Raw genomic sequence first — 21729 nt, 5'->3', positions numbered from 1 at the left:
AGGAGACATAATTACAGGTCCCATGGATACTGTAAGGATAATAAAGGAACACTGTGAAAAACTCTTTGCTGAAAAATTAGATAACCGAGATGAAATGGACCAATTCCTTGAAAGACACAATCTGCCAAAACTCATACAAGAAGAAACAGATGATCTAAATAGGTCTGTTAAAGAAATGGGATCAATACTTAATAACCTTCCAAAACAAAGGCATCAAGCCCAGAGGGGTTTATTAGTGAATTCTACCAAACATTTAGGAAAAAATTATACTAATTCTCTACAATTTCCTTTGGAGGATAGAAGCAGAGGGACTACTTCCTAACTCACTCTATGCAGGCCAGCATTACTGTAATACCAAACCCTGACAAAGACATTACAAGAGAAGACTACAGACCAATATCTCTCATGAAAATAGATGTAAAAATCCTCAACAAAATATTAGCAAATCAAATTCAACAATGTGTAAAAAGAATTATACACCATGACTATGCAGGATTTATCCCAGGTATGAAAGGCTAGTACAACATTTGAAAATCAATTAATATAATCAATTATATCAACAGGCTAATGAGGAAACAATCACACGTTCGTAACAATAGGTACAGAAAAAGCATTAGACAATATCCAACATTCATTCGTGGTAAAATCTCTCAATAAGTTAAAATAAAGAGGAACTTCCTCTACTTGATAAAGAATATCTACAAAAAATCTACAGCTACCATTATAGTCAATGGTGAAAAACTCAAAATTTACCACTAGGGTCGGGTACAAACAAGCAAAGATGTCCCACCTCAACAATCCTTTTCAGTATTGTACTGGAAATCCTTGAAAATGCATTGACAAGAAAAGCAAATTAAAGATATACAGATTGGGAAGGAAGAAAAACTGTCTTTGTTTGTGAATGACATGACTGTCTATGTAAAAATTTGAAAGAATTATCAAAAATACTTCTGGAACTAAATAAGCAATTATAGCAATTAACACAAGGTTAATACACAAATATCAATTGTTTTCATATATAATAAAAATAAACAAGTGCAATTGTAAATTAAAAACACAACATCATTTAAATTAGTACTCCCCTTAATGAAATACTTAGATATAAATCTAACAAAATATGTAAAAGAGCCATACAAAAAAACTAAAAAACTCTGCTGAAATTTAAAAACTTAACAAATGTAGAGATATTCCATGTTAATGCATAGACAGACTCAACAATGTTAAGAAGTCAGTTCACCCCAACTTGATCTATAAGTTCAATTTATCCCCTATCAATATCCCAGCAAGTTATTTTGGGAATACTGACAAACTAATTCCAAAGGAGAGGCAAAAGACCCAAAAGAGGCAACACCATACTGAAGAAAAACAAAGATGGAGAGTTGACAACACTCAATATCAAGACATACTACTAAGCTACAGTATTTAAAACAGTGTGGTATTGGCAAAAGAACAGACAAATAGATCAATGGAACAAAACAAAGAGTCCAGAAATAGACCCACAGAAATACAGTCAATTGATCTTTGACAAAGGAACAATGAGTACATAATGGAGCAAAGAAAGTCTTTTCAACAAATGAGGCTGGAACAACTAGACATCTACATGCAAAAAAACTGAAGCTAGTCACAGACTTTACACCTTTCCCAAAAATTAATTCAAAAAGAATCACAGACCTAATTGTAAAACACAAAACTACAAAACTCCCAGAAGATAATAACATAGGAGAAAACCTAGATGACCTTGGGTACGGCAATGACTTTTTAGATATAACACCAAAGGCATGATCCATGAAAGAAAGAATTGATAAGCTGGACTTCATTAAAATTAAAACTTCTGCTCTGTGAAAGACAATGTCAAAAGTGAGAAGATAAGACACAAAGCAGGAGAAGGTTTTGCAAAAGACATACCTGATAAAGGGCTGTTATCCAAAATATTATTGAAAAAACCTGAAAACTCAATAGTAAGAAAATAAACCTGATTTAAAATATATCACAGACCTTAATGGACATCTCACCAAAGAAGATATACAATGGCAAATAAGCATATGAAAGATGCTCCTCATCACGTGTCATCAGAGAAATGTAAATTAAAACAACAGTAAGCTAGTTCTACAAACCTATTTCAATGGCCAAAATCGTGACCACTGACAACGACAACTATTGGCAAGGATGTGAAGTAACAGGAACTCTCATGCATTGCTGGTGGGAATGCAAAACAGTACAGCCACTCTGGAATCCAGTTTGGTAGTTTCTTACAAAATTAAATATATTCCTATTAAAAGATCCAGCAATTACATTTCTTGGTATTTACCCTAAGGAGTTGAAAACTTATATCCACACAAAAACCTGCACATGGATGTTTATAGTGGCTTTATTTTATTTTATTTTATTTTTAAAATCTTTATTGGAGTATAATTGCTTTACAATGGTGTGTTACTTTCTGCTTTATAACAAAGTGAATCAGCTATACATATACATATAGCCTCACACCTCCTCCCTCTTGCATCTCCCTCTCATCCTCCCTATCCCATCCCTCTAGGAGGTCACAAAGCTCCGAGGTGATCTCCCAGTGCTATACGGCTGCTTCCCACTAGCTATCTATTTTACATTTGGTAGTATATAAAAGTACATTACACTCTCTCACTTCGTCCCAGCTTACCCTTCCCCCTCCCCGTATCCTCAAGTCCATTCTCTAGTAGGTCTACGTCTTTATTCCTGTCTTGCCCCTAGGTTCTTCATGATCCTTTTTTTTTGTTTTTAGATTCCATACATATGTGTTAACATACGGTATTTGTTTTTCGCTTTCTGACTTACTTCACTCTGTACGACAGACTCTAGGTCCATCCACCTCACTTCAGTCATTACTCAATTTTTTTTCGTTTTATGGCTGAGTAATATTCCACTGTATATATGTGTCACATCTTCTTTATCCATTCATCTGTCGACGGACACTTAGGTTGCTTCCATGTCCTGGTTATTGTAAATAGAGCTGCGATGACGTTGTGGTACATGACTCTTTTTGAATTATGGTCTTCTCAGGGTGTATGCCCAGTAGTGGGATTGCTGCGTCATCTGGCAGTTCTATTTTTAGCTTTTTAAGGAAACTCCATACTGTTCTCCAGAGTGGCTGCATCAATTTACATTCCCACCAACAGTGCAAGAGGGTTCCCTTTTCTCCACACCCTCTCCAGCATTTATTGTTTGTAGATCTTTCCATGATGGCTATTCTGACTGGTGTGAGGTAATATCACATTGTAGTTTTGATCTGCATCTCTCTAATGATTAGTGATGTTGAGCATTCTTTCATGTGTTTGTTGGCAATCTGTATATATTCTTTGGAGAAATGTCTATTTAGGTCTTCTGCCCATTTTTGGATTGGGTTGTTTGTTTTTTGTTATTGAGCTGCATGAGCTGATTGTAAATTTTGGAGATTATCCTTTGTCAGTTGCTTCATTTGCAAATATTTTCTCCCATTCTGAGGACTGTCTTTTTTTGTCTTGTTTATGGTTTCCTTTGCTCTGCAAAAGCTTTTAAGTTTCATTAGGTCCCATCAGTTTTTTATTTCCATTTCTCTAAGAGGTGGGTCAAAAAGATCTTGCTGTGATTTATGTCACAGAGTGTTCTGCCTATGTTTTCCTCTAAGAGTTTTGTAGTGTCTGGCTTTACAGTTAGGTCCTTAATCGATTTTGAGTTTTTTTTTGTGTATAGTGTTACAGTGTTCTAATTTCATTCTTTTACATGTAGCTGTCCAGTTTTCCCAGGACCAGTTACTGAAGAGGCTGTCTTTTCTCCATTGTATATTCTTGCCTCCTTTATCAAAAATAAGGTGACCATATGTGTGTGGGTTTATCTCCGGGCTTTCTACCATGTTCCATTGATCTACATTTCTGTTTTTGTGTCAGTACCATACTGTCTTGATTACTGTAGCTTTGTATTATAGTCTGAAGTCAGGGAGCCTGATTCATCCAGCTCTGTTTTTCTTTCTCAAGATTGCTTTGGCTATTCGGGGTCTTTTGTGTTTCCATACAAGTTGTGAAATTTTTTGTTCCAGTTCTGTGAAAAATGCCATTGGTAGTTTGATAGGGATTGCAATGAATCTGTAGATTGCTTTGGGTAGTATAGTCATTTTCACAATGTTGATTCTTCCAATCCAAGAACATGGTATATCTCTCCATCTGTTTATATCATCTTTAATTTCTTTCATCAGTGTCTTATAATTTTCTGCATACAGGTCATTTGTCTCCTTAGGTAGGTTTATTCCTAGGTATTTTATTTTTTTTGTTGCAATAGTAAATGGGAGTGTTTCCTTAATTTCTCTTTCAGATTTTTCATCATTAGTGTATAGGAATGCAAGAGATTTCTGTGCATTAATTTTGTATCCTGCAACTTTACCAAATTCATTGATTAGCTCTAGTAGTTTTCTGGTATAGTCTTTAGGATTCTCTATGCATAGTATCATGTCACCTGCAAACAGCGACAGCTTTACTTCTTCTTTTCCAATTTGGATTCCTTTTATTTCTTTTTCTTCTCTGATTGCTGTGGCTAAAACTTCCAAAACTATGTTGAATAATAGGGGTGATAGTGGGCAACCTTGTGTTGTCCCTGATCTTAGTGGAAATGGTTTCAGTTTTTCACCATTGAGAATGATGTTGGCTGTAGGTTTGTCATATATGGCCTTTATTATATGGAGGTAAGTTCTCTCTATGTCTACTTTCTGGAGGGTTTGCCAATATTTGGAAGCTATCTAGATACATATCCGTAAGTGAATGGATAAACTGTGGTACATCCAGATAACAGAATATTTTTCAGTGCTAAAAAGAAATGAGCTATCAAGTCATGAAAACACATAGAGGAATCTTAAATGTTTATTAGTAAGTGAGAAAAACCAATCTGAGAAGGCTACATATTGTATGATTCCAACTATATGACATTCTGAGAAAGGCAAAACTATGGAGTAAAAGATCAGTTGTTGCCATGGTTTGGGGAGTGGGGAGAGGAATGAATAGACAGAGTATAGAGGAGTTTTAGGGAAGTTAAAATACTCTGTATGATACTATAGTGATGGACATATGCCATATACATTTGTTCAAAATAAAGGCATGTATACAACATTAAGAGTGAACCATAATGTAAACTATAGACCTTGAGTGATTATGATGTGGCAATGTATGTTCATTGATTGTACCAAATGTACCACTCTGCTGGGGTATGTTTATAATGGGTGAGGCTATACATGTGTGGAAGCATGGGGATATGGGAAATTTGTGCCCTTCAACTCAATTTTGCTGTGACCCTAATACTGCCCTAAAAAAACAAAGTCTTAAAAATCATCCTTAATATGGTTATTTTGAATTTTTGAACCTGACTCAATCTTTCTTTGTCAGAGTATATGTGTAGTTAGTATCCGACTGACTAGTTTATTCCAAGGCCAGCATCAGAAGACCTTGTCCCCAAAGTCTACACAGCTACCTAAAAGCTAGGCTACTTTGGGCAAATCACTTCACCCCAAAATGAGTGTATTAATAACAACCACACAGAATCATGAACACTAAATTAATTAACATGTATAGAGTCCAGCATATAGTAGGCTTGCAGAAAACTATGTCTTCCTTTCTACTGCCTTCTTTCTTTTCTACTAAGTTTTCACTTGGTTCTAATACCATCACTTTAACCTGGAACCAGAGTGGTTTGATATTTTACTTTTCTACCAAAATTCTGATATGTTCAAGCAAAAATCCTCCAAATTCCTGCAGCTTGAACAGAAATCTTCTACTGAATGTTAAGAAGTACTTAACATCTGATGAAAGCTTTCAAGATTTTTTTTTGTTACAATATCACATTCTCCAGACAATACTGGATGATTTTCTGTTCACACCATAATTGAACACATATTACCCTTTTATTGATTTATCTCCCATCACTATCAGCTAATTTTATCCTAAGACTTGGCTAATCATGTCTTTTCTGAATAGAACAGTTATTGGGATTGAAGGTATGGAAATATTGGGGCAAATCATCTGTAATAGCTGGAATATTCCAGAAACTGCTAGATATTTTGATTGTTCAGGGTTGCTTCTAGTTTAAGACTGCCTAAAACTTATTGGGCATTTTATAGATGCATTTGAAAAAAACATAATTCTGAAAGTCTACTTCTAAGGCTATAAAAGGTTATTTTTCAGATCTAGCTCGTAGGTGGTATGGCTCTAATTAATTTCTGGAAGACATGTATTAAGGACTAATTGCAGTATCAACAAATACACAAAATTTTCTGCAAGTAAAACATGATGCCCTGAGAAAATTATATAGATTTTAATTAATTAGACAATGGAAGACAGTGGGTCATTGCAAAGGTAGAAACTACAAACATGAATTACTACAAACCTGAATTATCTAAGGACTATCTAGAAATTTATTTTTAATTCATTACCACTCTGACGCAGATACACATGTATACATCTAGAAATTTAATGCCCTATATATTCAACTCAGAGATTAGCAGACATGCTTAGCAAAGGGGAAAATTTCCTAGATGGAGTAATTTCTTTCTGTTGCTTCCTTCTAGTTATCTCTCAGCCATATGGTAGTTAAACCTGATGAACAATTTCTTCAATTCGACTTGATCTAGCTGGAAAGACACTTCGCTTTGGGCTGGCAATTTGGGTTGGCAAAGCAAGTATAGTGGAGTCACATCAAATTTGCACTTAACCTACATATTGTAGTTTATGGCATCAGGAAAATTTAGAATAAACAGTTCAATGCAATATCCTTCTTAATAAACTAGTGCCTCAGGTTAGTGAAGCAATACGTCTGAAGAATTAAAGTAGGTTGTGACAGCTATGGGACAAATACATTAATGATACCAAGGGTTTCCTGTCAACTGAATAAATAAAAACATTAAGTGGCCACATCTGTGCATGATGTCTTCACTGATAGTCTCAATGAAAAAAATTAATTAATGGCCATAGAGAAACACATGTTAATGAAAAATCAAAGCAAATTATAAATGACATCTATAATATTGTTATATATGCTAAACCATGTATATAATCGCATTCCTTGTATTTCTAAAATAATTTTGAGGTTAATTTTTACTATACATAACTTTTATTATACTGATTTTGAAACATATAAGATATGAACATCCCATTGAATAACCCATGGGAAGGGACACAGGCACAATATACCAAGTCAGTCAGAGAGCTGGACTCAGTATGGGAAGAAAATCCTGGTGTCTCAGTACAGAAACATTTACTGGCAGACAATCTACATGTCCTAAATTTAAATAGCACAAGACAAAGTCTTCAGTGAAGATAGTGCTACTACAGGGCTTAAACAGAGAATACAGACTCTGTATTTTACAGATACTTGTATGACCAAAAGTCTTTAATAAAAAAAACGCCAAAGATGGAAGAGGTGCGGATGTGATGTGTGATGGACAGAAGTAGCCTGTTAAAGTGGTCCCCCAGGGTGCGGTAAAACGGAGTTGACTTTGATAGTCTCTACGCCAAGTGGCAGGGAGTGGCTATTTGTCATCTCTCTCACATAAGAATGGATTAGATGCATATGAGCAGTTGTTTTTGCAGCACTGTGGTCTGCTAATTGCTTGGTACCCTGGAATCTAATAGCTTGCAGGCCTAATGTAGGTACACCCTTTTCTTACATTGGTAAGTGTGCAAGGGCACTTCCCAGCATCCCTTCTTCCTACCAGAGACAGAACTATTATACGTTAGATATGTAGGATGAGACTGAACCAAGCACCACTCTCTTCTGGTGATCCAGGTAGTTTAAGGTTGGTGATAGAAAAAAGTAGACATGAGTGTTAATTAGCTACATTGAGCCCCATTTCTCTTCTATTCAGGCTGGACCTCTGAAGAAAAGTAATTTTCTTCTGATTTATCAGAAGGAGTGACTTTTTTGAAAAGACTAATATAGCTTAAATTAAACTCTATCAATATTAAATCAATGAAATTCAGGCTCATTACCCTTTTCATAACTAAGAAGAACACAGAGATACAAACCTTGAATTTTCTTCTCACTTCTGCTATTTTCTGTTCTAATTCCTCTGTTTTAAATCTGGTTCGGTGGAAAATGGCACCAATGTTATAAGCTTCCTTGTATAGTTGTTTAAGAAAATCTTCATTTTTTGACCTCATTTGCAACAAAGATTGGATTTCAGACTCGAGTTCTGATTTTTTCCTTATACTGTTAAAAAAATAAAACAAAAACACTGATATGATTATTCCAAAACAGTATACATTTAATAATAGTAAAAAAGGAACAAGGTCATATTTTATGTTACCAAAAATGCAAAATAAACAGATACTTAATCAAAACTTGATTAGAGAAAATATATCCCAAAATTCCATTTATTTTTCTTCTTCTCCTGATGGCTACCTCTAATCATCAGGCTGTGTCCAATCTTAGGAGAATAAGTGTACTAATAAGAAAGGCCTGGGGAGCCAAGAGGCTCAAATTTCGGAGCACTCATTTCCTTCTACAGCAACCCATCCTTTCTAATTTTATATAACATTGCTACTAAGAATAATAAAATATAAGAAAACATAAATATTTTTATATATTTTATATATATTTATATATATAAAAAATAAAATATAAGAAACACTCAGCCCATGAAAAAGAGAAACAAAACTCAACAAAGGAAAACTAATAACTAAAACAAAACTCTCAAAAAGAGAACCAATAGCTAAGGGAAAAGAGTTAATAGAGGAAAAAAAGTAAGGCATTATTATCATTATAAAATTTTCAAAAACACCGAGAAATATTTACTAAGCTCTATGGCAAATTAGTTGTTTCTTGTCCAGATTGTGTAAGACCTTTGTTCCAAATACAGATCGAAGCATACGATATAAGAATAAAATACTAAAAAGACATAGCTACAGTCACAAATGAGGTAACCATGCCTGTAGAATAGAAATGGAACTGGAAAGCAAAGCAGGAGTTGAGGAGAAGCAGGAAGAAACTAGCTGAAGGTATTCCATCAGACGGGTTACCAGGTCAAGGTTCACTACATCACAGCAGGGGTTTGTGTGAGTTGCACTCGTTTGTGAAAGAACCAACTCACTGACAGAGGCTATAGGTTCATACAGAGCTAGGGCATTGGGAAGTGAAGACCCAAAGATCAAGAATTCAACCAATTGGTAAAAAAGGAATCAGAAGGGAAATCAAAAAATATCTTGAAACAAATAAAAATGAAAACACAAAATACTAAAACTTACAGGATACAGCAAAAAGAGTTTTAAGATAGAAGTTTATAATGATAAATGCTTACATTAAGAAATAAAGATCTCAAATAAACCACCTAACTTTATACTTCAAGAACTAGAAAAATAAGAAGAAACTAAGCCTAATGTTAGGAGAAGAAAAGAAAAAACAACAATCAGAGCAAAACAAGTGAAATAAGCCAAAAACAAAAGAAAAGATCATCAACAGAAAGAGTGTGTTTTTTAAAATATATAAAAATTGGTAAATCTTTAGCTACACTAAGAAAAATATAAAGAACTCAAACAAAATCAGAAATGAAAGGGGTCACATTACAACCTATACCATAAATATAGAAAGAATCAAAGAGACTTATGAGCAATTGTATGCCAAAATTTGGGTAACCTAGAAGAAATGTATACATTCCTAGAAATGTATAACCTGCTGAATCATGAAGAAATAGAAAATATGAACAGACCAATAATAAGAAAGTTGAAACAGTAATTAAAAACTTCCAATGAAAAAAAGCTATGACCTGATGGCTTTACTGGTGAATTCTACCAAACATTTGAAGAAGAATTAACATGAACCTTTTCAAACTCTTTCCACAAATTGTAGAGGAGAGAACACTTACAAACTTATTTAATGAGGCCAGCATTACCTTGATACTGAAGCCAGAAAAACAAACTACAAGAAAAGAAAATTATAGGCCAATATCTCTGATGAACACAGATGCAAAAACCTTCAATCAGAATTCAACAGCACATTAAAGAGATCATATACCATGATCAAGTGGGATTCATTCCTGGGATGCTAAGATGGTTCACATATGTGAATAAATAAATGCAATACACCACTTTAACAGAATTAAGGATAAAAACCATATGATCATCTCAATAGGTGCAGAAAAAGCATCTGACAAAATTCTACATCCATTTATGAGCAAAACTCTCCACAAGGTGAATATAGAGGGAATCTACCTCAACATAATCAAGGCCATATATGATGAGCCCACAGCTATAATCATACTCAATGGTGAAAAACTGAAAGCTTTTTCTCTAAGATCAGCAACAAGACAAGTGTGCCAACTCTTACCACTTCTATTCAACATAGTACTGGAAGTTTTAGCCAGAGAATTTGGGTAAGAAAAAGAAGTATGCAAATAAGAAAGGAATAATTAAAATTTTCTGTTGGCAGATGACACGGTCTTATATAGAAAACCCTTAAAACTCCACCAAAAAATGTATAATTAATTGAATTCAGTAAACTTGCAAGATACAAAATCAATACATAAAAATCTGTTGCATTTCTATAAACTAACAATGAACTACTTGAAAAAGACATAAAGAAAACAATCCAATTTATAATAGTATCAAAAATAATAAAGTACTCAAGAATAAATTTAACCAAGGGGGTGGAAATTCTGTATATTGACAACTATAAGACATTGTTGAAAGAAATTAAGGAAGAAAAATAAATGGTAAGATATCCTGTGTTCATGGATTAGAATAATTAATAATGTTAAAAAGGTCATACTACACAAAGTAATCTAGAGATTCAATGCAATCTCTATCAAAATTCTAATCACATTTTTCACAGATACAGGAAAAAAAATCCTAATTCATATGGAAACAAAAAGGGTCCAAAGTAGCTAAAGTAATCTTGAGAAAGAAGGACAAAACTGGAGGTATAACACTTCTTATTTCAAACTATATTACAAAGCTTAGTAATCAAAACAGTATGGTACTGGCATAAAAACAGACACATAGGCCAATGCAACAGAATCAACGGCCCAGAAATAAACCCAAGTATATATAGAGTCAACTAATCTTTGACAAGGGTGCCAACAACACAAAGTGGGGAAAAGATTATCTCGTCAATACATAAATATACAGGGAAAACTGGATAGTCACATGCAAAAACAAAAACTGTACTCCTATCTTGCACCAACCACTCACAAAAATTAACTTGAGGGCTTCCCTGGTGGTGCAGTGGTTGAGAGTCCGCCTGCCGATGCAGGGGACAGGGGTTCGTGCCCCAGTCCGGGAAGATCCCACATGCCGCGGAGCGGCTGGGCCCGTGAGCCATAGCCGCTGAGCCTGCGCGTCCAAAGCCTGTGCTCCGCAACGGGAGAGGCCACAACAGTGAGAGGCCCGCGTACCACAAAAAAAAAAAAAAAAAAAAATTAACTTGAAATGGATTAAAGACTTAAATGCAAGAATTAAAACTATAAAACTCCTAGAAGGAAACACAGAGAAAAATCTCCTTGACATTGGTTTTGGCAATTATATTTGGCATATGACACCAAAAGCACAGGAAACAAATACAAAAATCAACAAGTAGAACTATATCAAACTAAAAATCTTCTGCACAGCAAAAGAAATAATTAATAAATTGAAAAAGCAACCTACAGAATGAGAGAAAATATTTGCAAACCATTTATGTAATAAGGGGTTCATGTACAAAATGTGTAAGGAATTTATGTAACTCAATAGGTAAAAACAAAATAACCCAATTATAAAAATGGGGAAATGACCTGAGTAGACGTTTTTCCAAAGAAGACATAAAAATGGCTAACAAGTACATGAAAAGGTGCTCAACATTAGTAATCACCAAGGAAATGCAAATCAATGACACAGTGAGGTATCACTTCTCACCAGTTAAGATGGCTTTTATCAAAAAGACAAGAGACAGAAAATGCTCACAAGGGAAGTGGAGAAAAGGGAATCCTTGTATACTGTTCATGGGAATGTAAATTGGTACAGCCATTACGAAGCACAGTATAAAGGTTCCTCAAAAAAAAACCCCCAAAATCCCACAACTACCATATGATCCAGCAATCCCACTTCTGGTTATATATACGAGGAAACAAAATCAGTTTCTCAAAGAGATGTCTGCAGCGTCTGTCCCATGTTCACTGCAGCATCATTCACAATAGTAAGATATGGAAATTACTTAAGTGTCTGTCAATGGATGAATGAACAAAGAAGTTGTGAGATCACTATACATATTGATATATAATGAAATATTATTCAAGCATGAGAAATAAGGGAATCCTGCCATTTGCAATAAGATGGATGAATCTAGAGGGCTTTATGCCAAGTGAAATAAGCCAAAGAAAGACAAATGCTGTTATGATTTGATTTATATGAGGAATCTGAAGAAGAAAAAAACAGAGGTCATAGAAATACAGAGCAGAATGGTGGTTACCAAGGGCTGACAGGTGGTGAAAATGGGGGAGATAGGGTCAAAGGTACAAGCCTTCAGTTATAAGATGAATAAGCTCTGAGGATCTAATGTACAGTATGATGACTGTAGTTACTAATACTGTATCGCTTACTTGAAATTTGCCCAGAATGTAGACCTTAAGACCTCAGCACAAAATTTTTAAAAAAAGTAACTATGTGAGGTTACTGATGTGTGGTAATTATTTCACAAAGTTTGTCAAATCATTACACTTCACAGTTTTAATATATACAATTCTGACAATTATACCTCAATAAAACTGAAAATTTTTTGAAGAAAATAACAGATGGGGGTGTAACAAAATTATACCTGAAAAATTTCCAGTACTGAAAACCAACATGGGTCATTAAATTGAAAAGTCCCACTTAGTGGTAAACTGGATATATTACACACACAGAAACACACACATCCCTAGACATGGAATTGTGAAATTTCAGAACTCTGAAATAGGAAGAGAAAATTCTAAAGTTCCCAGACAGAAAAAATAGATTACCAACAAAGAAATGATATCCAAATGTCGTCAGATGTCGTACCAAGCAAAACTAAATGAAATATGGATAAGTTTAGAGATTTAATGTACAACATGATGATTATAATTAATAATAGTAATTAATAATTAAATACTGGAAATTTGCTAAGATAGTATATTTCAGGTGCTCTCATCACACACCCACATAAAAGGTAACTGCATGAGATATGTTAATTAGCTTAACTGAGGTAATCATTTCACTATGAATATTCAAATCATCATGATGTACACCTTAAATATGTACAATAGTTTAAAAACTAAATGAAAGAAAAACTGAAAAATATCTTCAAATTAATGAGAAAAAATGACTTTGGATCTAGAATATGATACTTCGAGGAAATCCTTGTTTGAATGGGTTGAATAGAAAATGAAGTGTGAGCTCAGGGGAACAGGAGTGCTTATTTGCATAAGATTTGTTATAAAGAACAGAAGGACAGAGTTGGGATGCAGGTCTGCGTTTTATCTTGTGTTTGCTTCTTTCCAAGCTGAGCAATATTAGACAATGTTCATACGCTATTAAAAGAGAAATAATAATGATTCACGGGGAAGAGGAGAAAATTGTAGGTGCAAAGCCCCTGTGTAAGAGACAACAGCATCTACTTGGCAAGTGCATGGGTAATGAGCAGAAGGGCCTTCCATTATTATATCAGAATGTGTGAAGACAGATGCAAATAGACTGGTAAGAGAAAAAGGTAATTCTCATTTATTGCATCTGTGTTCTCTATGAATTATATGGGAAGATTATTAGTTTAAAGTGAGGGTGATGTGGGCATTAGGATTGAAGAGAGTAAGAAGATATGAAACGGTTGTCAGAAAAACTGAACTGTCTAGACATTTCTTGGTAGTGCTGAATGTCACTTGAGACTTATAGCCATAAAATTTAAGTTCTACTCAGGGGCAAATGTATTCCAATGCTAATGAAGTTTAAATATTAGGGCCTCTAACTGATCCCCAGCCCTTATACAGTCCTTTGAGTGTTCTTAAAAGTGTTTTCACATGGCCATATGTTTTTGTAAAGTTTGCAAAAATGAGATATTTTAACCACAATGACTATTTTCTTTTTCTAATATAATGTATCTTCTGTCAAGTGACATTAAAATGGCTGTGGGCACTCTGTATTCATGATCTTATGTTCTTTTTTTCATAAAGAGGCCTCACATTCTATAACCTTTAAGGCCCATCAAACCAGGATCCCCCCATGATGACAGAAATTAGCGCACTCATGTTTTCCTTTAGCCACAGTCAGAGGTTAGGATACTGGCTTAATTCAATGATAGGGCTTTTCAAGTCATAGAAACAAAGTTTTGAATGTTATTTAAATGAATGCTTATTTTGATCAAATATAAGTAGGTTCTGTAAGAAAGGAAGGAAGGACAAGAAGGGGAATATACAAATATAGTAGGCATGATAGATTGGTCATCTTAAAGGGTCAAATAATTGTTAGAGTGACAGTACTAGGAGAGTAAGTAAGCTGGAGAGAGAGGTGTTGGTTGTCAGAGTGGACTCTTAAAACTGAGATCAGCAGGTAACTCCAATATTGGAAATGACAAGATATAGGTAAAACTGTCATAGAGGGTGGTTGGTGTGAGGTGGAAGACAAGATTATTAGGAATGTGTAGGTCTAAGAACTAAGAATCCAATTTCTTGCATGTACTGAATACACACCAAATTCAGGTTTTGATCGTTTCTGAAGAGGGAGAGAATAGAAACAGGAAGGGAGATTTATTTGCAAGATTTTAATTCCTTTTTAAGAAAAGTCTAAACTAGACTAACACATTGCTGAGTAGCTATTTTGAATGGTGCATATACCATTGTCTCTTTTAATATCTGCAAAATTAAAAAATAAAAGCAAAATAGTTTAAGAATTTTCATTCAAAGGTTTGCTGTCAAAGGTTTACTGTATTTTTTTTTAAAAAATCATAGTCTATATCTATACTCCTATGAAGTAACTCAAATTAATAGGCTGGTAAGATATAGCTAAATAAATATAAAAACACAGTACCCTGTGGATTCAATCTAAGGATTCCAGGGTATTTAACAACTTCAATAATATTCTAATTGCCATCTCTACAAATAAATCACCATCCTGTTAACTCCTGATAAACACATTTCATAAAATATACCAGTATGTCTTTATGGTGTTCAATAGGTTTTTTGCTCATTTCCCTCGATTATCAACCCCATCTTTGGATCACTGCAGTTACAATGGCATGGTCTTGCTTGAGGTACAGCAGAGCATTAGAAGTAGATATTCAGAATATTTTACAGAGCTTAAATGTTAAGAAAATGGCTATACAGAAATTCATACCACACAGTTAACTTCAGCAAACTAAATTCAAACTAATCAGTTTCAAATCATCTTAAACAAGTCATTTTCCTTGACTCAGGTTGCTTAAGCCTGCCTATCATGTGAATAAGCGATCAAGTGAAATTATTTGCTCAAGTCAAATGTCCCAAATGTAAAAGGTCCATTGCAAATGGATGCTGGCTTATTTAAAAGACAAAATTATTAAATTATACACTGCTACTGCAAGGTAAGTAATCATATATCATCACCATCACCCAAAGGTCCTGCAAATATTTGTTATGCACATAGTACTGAACAAATTTTGTTAAGTATGGCATCTTTTTTTAACATTGCCATTTTTAAAATGAATTATATATGAACAATAGATCATATACTGAATTAATTATGTAATTTATTCAAATAGTATAACAGTTGGGAATGGCATCAAATGGTGAGACGGTGGATACAACAGTACAAACTGGGGGAAGTTTCATGCGCATATTCACTAGATGTATGAGTGCCAATGATTTGCATTAAGAACTTTCTTACTATTATTTTTGAACTTAAGGAAATAAAAAGAAGCTGGGACTAAGGGGAAGGTGATTCACATAAATGGTCGAATAAAAAAGAAAAATCAAAGAAGAGTGTAAAAACAACAGAGCTCTTTTGAGAAAAGCAATGGCTATAGCCAAACAAAGAGATGCAGAATTGAATAAAGCAATAAGCTTGACTCTTTTTTTGAAGTAGTTAGTAAATGTGTCCAGAGCCTGCTGTAACACGTCAGAAATAGGAACCAAGACTTGCCAGTGGAAGAGGAGAGGCAATGTTACTAAGAAGAAAGAACATAAATTTTGGAGTCAGACAGACCTACATTCAAATCCTGATTGCTCCTTATGTAATAGGGGGGTATCGAGGATAATATACACTGTGCTTGCATACGTTGAATAAGGTAGTAATAATCAATACGACCCTTGTTTGTAGAAAGGGGAAAATAAGTTACCATGACGAGAAGCACCTGGGAAGAGTTAATGTCTGAGTTATTGTATGAATGATTTAAAAAACAAGTGATTTAATAGTGTTTTTTTAAATTAAAAAGTGTTTAACAGTATGGATCTTCATTACAGTGCTATCTGGTTAAATGAGAATGAAAGACAATGAGAGAAAAAAATACAAATATAAGAAAAGGTAAATAACCATTAATATTGCTGTGGAGCAGAAAAAGCACAGATAGATGTGCTATCAGAACATATAGCAGAGAGCATAGAAGCGCAGACACTGAAGCAAAAAAAGAAACAAGGATAAAAAATGTTTATATTCAGCTCTCATTTGTTCGTTAAGATATTTATTTAACACATATTGAGAAAGACACAGACACCCACGCACATGCAGACACACACAATGCCTGCCAGCAAGGAGCTCAGCTGAGAGGAGACAACAAATAAGCAAGCCAACAGTAACTGTACGTAGTGTGATAAGTGCTAGGAGAGAGTTAACCAGGGAGAGTTACTTAATGGATACTTGTTGAGCACTGATTACATGTCAAGTGCTACCCTAAGTAATTGGGGTATACAAAGATGAATTAAAACAAAGGTTGCCAGTTTATACTCTCATGAAGGAAAAAAAAAGAGACATGAAAAAGATATTCCTCTGCAATCCTAAGTACAATAATGGAAGAAGCACAAAAAGCAGTTAATACCACCTTGGTTTGTAGAGAGGAGAAAATAAGTTACCACGAGGAGAAGCATCTGGGAAGAGTTAATGTCTGAGCTATTGTATGAATGTTCAATTAACCATATTCAAAAAACAAAGCCAAAAAAAAAGAAGAGGAGGAGAAGGAGGGGGTGGGGGAAGGAAAAGAAGGGAAGCAGAGGAAACTAGAGACAAAGACTGCAAAGACTGAAGCTTAAAACAATATGAGTTTGAATATGTAACCATTTTAATAGGCTAGAACATTAAAAAATCATGGAAGGGAGTAGTAAGAGATGTTTGGAGCTGTGAAGGTGACAGATTACTGTTTCTAATTTATCAGTCTGGAAGCTTTATCCTATAGCTGGTAGGGAGCCTCTGAAAATTTTTAAAGCTTTTGAAAGTAAATAATAATTCATCCTTTGTAGATAAATTGTACCAGTGATACTCTATATGCTGAATCTGAGGGCTCACACTTGGAACGAGGTAGACCAGTTGGAAGCCTATTTAATATTCCAATTAAAAGACAATTAGGACCTGGTTCATTTCATTGGTAATTGAAACAGACAGAAAGGAAAGCACCTACTGGAGACCAACATCTAAAAGACAGACTTAACAGAAGTTGGTAAGATGTTGGCTGTAAGATGGTAGAGAGGGATAATAGGATGATGCCTGAAACAACCTACTTGATAGATAATGGTGTCAAGATGTAATGTTGGGGGAGAGGATAGATATTCAAAATGATACTATCAGGAGAAATAAAGGATGTGGGTAGAAACTAAAAAGTAAAGTAAAAATATGATACATGTTAAAATAATGAGAGTAGGTAAAATTCCTGTGATAGGGAGTAGATCAAGAATGCAAATCGGCTGTGTTTAGAATTCTGAGCTAATCTATCAGGGGACCAGCAGAGATAAACGAGGATTCCTAGAAAGAACAGCTTCAGAAAGTTAAAGGAAGAATCAAGAGCGTGGGATTTTGAACCTCAAAAAGAGATAGCCACAAATGCTTGGGTCACATAAGGAAAAAAAAAAGCCATGCAACAAGACTAAAAAATATCCTCCCTTAGGAAGGGAGATCCCGAACCTTACCTCATCCAACTACCACTGAAATGATGTCTTTAAAAGAGAAATCTGACCATACGAGATTTTTAGTGGATTTCCATACTCTTCAGCAGATTCCAAACCCCTTAAAATGATTCATTACCTGACATTTAGTTCCCTACCTTCAATATTTGTCCCTGCCTGCCTGCCACACAAAAACACATGTGTACGAATTTATGCACGTGGGCACGTGCACACACACACATATACACAAACACAAGTTAGGTAGAGCACTTGCTCTGAGCTCCAGCTACACAGTCAAAAGTACAGCTCTGTGAACTCACCACACTCTTACCTGTGCCCTAAGATAATTTCAGTTTTAATGTTAGATCTACTATTAAGGATTATTATTATTGGACTAACATGTTAATAAGCATATTTGAGTATTCACTAAAGGCCATTTAAACTGAAGTCAAATTAAATTCCAAAAGATGACATAAGAAAAATCCTGAATCAAAATATAGAAAATCAGGTTTCAAATGCCAGCTGTGCTAGCTGTGGGAATTAGGTTAGCTATTTTGCCTCTCTGAATCCTAAATTCTTTATTTCTTCCTTGGAAGCACATAATAATTGTTTAGAAAAAGTAGAATTCAAGAGAGGATGTATAAATATTCCACCTCCTTAGTGATCAGAGAAATGGAGTTTGAAACAATATTGAGAATATATTTTTTCATTTACTGTATTGCAATAGATTTTTTAAAAAACAATAGTAGTACTTAATGTTAGCATAAGTGCATAGCAGAACAAGCTCATGAACTGCTCAGCTTCAATAAGTGGTATATTTCTGGAAAGAAGTTTTAGAGAGGGGTCAGAAATTTAAAAATATTATAGCCAATCTACTTCTATAAATCTACTTAAAAATCTTAAACAGCAATGATGCTAAGATTTCTGAACATAATATATGTACTTACAGTAAGTCATAAAAATAAAAACCTGAATATAAAAATTAGAGTAATCCTGGCAAAAATCAAGGTTCACTAATATAACAGACTTTTGTACAGATATTTAAATGATGTATTTGAAATTTGTATAACAATGTGACAAAAAATTCAATTATGGGAATAAAATCAGAACACAGGTTCATCAAGAATGAAAAAATCAGTAATATATTAACAGTGTCACCTCTATCTATTGACATGATTTTAGGTTTTCAATCTGCTTTTGAACATTTTACACTTTCTTTTCTACACTAAATATGCATTATAATCAAAGGGATAAAAAGATCATACAAGATACTTTTGCTCTGAATGCCCTGGAAATTTGATAAAATGGAGCTTTGAATATCATGGTTTGGGAAATGGAAAAAAAAAGTCTGGACATATCCAAGGACACAAATTGCAAAAGAGAACCGCTTTCAAAAATATGAGGATGCAAATGATTAACTCAGCTTTATCCTAGGACTCAAAGATTTTCCACAAATGGTTTCCAGAAGAAAATGGACAACACACAGTAAAGATAGCCAAGAGCACAGGGAAAAGAGACAGCAAAAGCATCAGCTAGAAGAATTATATACAGAAGTAGATTACAAAGATTACAGGTATTTACATTATTGGATGCAGATTATAAAATAACTATTCATACTATGTTTAAGAAGTAAAAGATAAGCTTTAAGTATTTGCATCAAACAAAGAATCATAAAATGACTTAGAAGATTTGGAAGAAAAGCAAATGAAATTTGGAAATGAGTAATTATTTTTGCATCTATCTATTTTCTTTCTTTCTAGCTATCTATCTATCCATCCATCCTAGTAAGAGACTTGAAAAAACAAGATGAATGGCTGATTATGTGCTCACATATTGCCTCTGTTCTTTGTTTTCTCTTCCTTTGGAACATCACGTAGGTATGTGGCAGATGTGACTCTTGTCTGCACATCTCTTAATCTCTCCTTCATGTTACAAACTTTTCACTAATTCTCTGTTCAGCACTGTGTAATCTGCTGCTAAAATCATCTATTTAATTTTTAGTTTCAAGTAAAAATTTGAGGAAAAAAAAATAAGTGACATCTTAAGATGTTATCTGAACAAGCATAATGCATACTATGGAAATCCTCTGCAACCAGGGCTGCTACATTCCCGTTGCCTGTGATAGACTGTACTAGTGTTCCCAATTGTTCATTATCTCTCTTTTTAACAGGATTAGACTTCCCACCCAGTTGACATTGGGCCTGGCCATATGACTTGCTTTGTTCAGTGGAGTGTGAGCAGGAGTAACATTTATCATCTTGTGGAAGCTACAGAGCCACTGAGTTATGTCACTAATGTACTTGTGCTACCAGAGCAACATGCCCCAGAAGGATCCCATCCTTCACCCTGCACCTGAGAAGTAGAAATTACATGAATCACACACACAGCAGACACAGCTAAGCTGCAGTACCAAGTGAGAAATAAACCTTTATACTTGAATACCACTAAGACTTGGCGGGTACTCGTTGGTGCTGGATAATGTAATAAAATGTAACTCTCACACTCTTCCTTTTCTCCAGAGCTGTCTCGTCATTAGCTTACCCACTCTTCAGATTTTTCTTTGCCTCTGGTTCTCTTTCTTAATAAAATAAAATAAAGTTTACAACTACAATTTTAGGTTATCCTTTAGAAAATAATGTTCCTTTTGCTTTCTTTAAAAAAGTATATTTAACATACAGATAAATTTTACAAGTGGTTTCATTCTATCATCAAAAGGTAAAATAAGCACTAAGAAATCTTACCAAACTTCCTACACAATTGTCCAGTATCATCATCACCTCTCTCCATTCTTTCCTCTTTCCCTCCTTTCAATAATTAATGATGGATAGCATAGTACATGTCAGGAACTATGCTTGATGATGAGAATTCAATGATGAAGAAAATATGGTCATGGCTTATGTCTGCCCTCATGGATCTTCCCATTTGTTGAGGAAGATGGACACCAGTCAAATATTTACACACACAAAGCTGCAAATATGACAAGCGATATGAAGGGAAAAATGTATGCCATATACACACATAATAGAGGAACTGGATATAACTAGACAGTCAATGAAAGCTACCCAGAACTGACTTCTCAGCTGTAATCTTAAAGATAAGTAGTAATTAACTAGATAGAAGGTGGAGGAAAAACATTTATTGAAAAGGAATTAGCATAAAAACACCTTAAGGGCTGGGAAAAAAACGTGACGAAGAGGAGAAATTGAAGTAAGGCCATTGTATTTGAACCAAATAATAAGGCTGAACCAGGTGTGACAGGAGACTGCAGAGCCAGGCATTCCTGCCTACTCAGGAACCTTGTGGGGTTCGTTAAAGAGGGGCTTTTGTTCTCTCACCCTTGCTAAAATTAATGAAAGTATGAAGGGAAACGGATAATACTTGTGTTAAAAAAATTAAAAGAAAAAAGAACACACCTACCACAATGTAGATAATGGATTAGAAAGGGAGCACAGTTATTGCAGGTAAACCAGCTTTGGAAGGCAGATATGCTCACCACTACATCACCAACGCTGCACAAAACCAGCTTTGGAAATCACCAGTTCACAAGTTCATGCAAGACATGATAACAGCTTGTACCAGAGTGCTGGTGCAGTATTGAAACAGATAAATTAAAAAATTATTTAGTATGTGGAACATTTCTTGTTAACATGTTGAATATGAGGGTTGAAACAGAAAGGGGAATCAAGAAAACTCATAAG

The 21729-nt window shown here is 34.6% G+C and overlaps 1 protein-coding gene across 1 annotated transcript in view; it reads right to left on the bottom strand.

Annotated features, from left to right (window-relative positions):
- Nucleotides 1–21729, bottom strand: part of CCDC178 (coiled-coil domain containing 178) — a 358040-nt gene that overhangs the window by 250421 nt on the left and 85890 nt on the right. Inside the window, exon 12 of the mRNA XM_065889454.1 lies at nucleotides 8016–8199. Coding sequence (XP_065745526.1) covers nucleotides 8016–8199 — 184 coding nt within the window. The remainder of the gene's footprint in view (nucleotides 1–8015; nucleotides 8200–21729) is intronic.

This window comes from Phocoena phocoena, chromosome 13 (genome assembly GCF_963924675.1).
Source record: "Phocoena phocoena chromosome 13, mPhoPho1.1, whole genome shotgun sequence".
Classification (NCBI taxonomy): Eukaryota; Metazoa; Chordata; class Mammalia; order Artiodactyla; family Phocoenidae; genus Phocoena; species Phocoena phocoena.
This window is presented reverse-complemented; position numbering and strand designations above follow the sequence as displayed.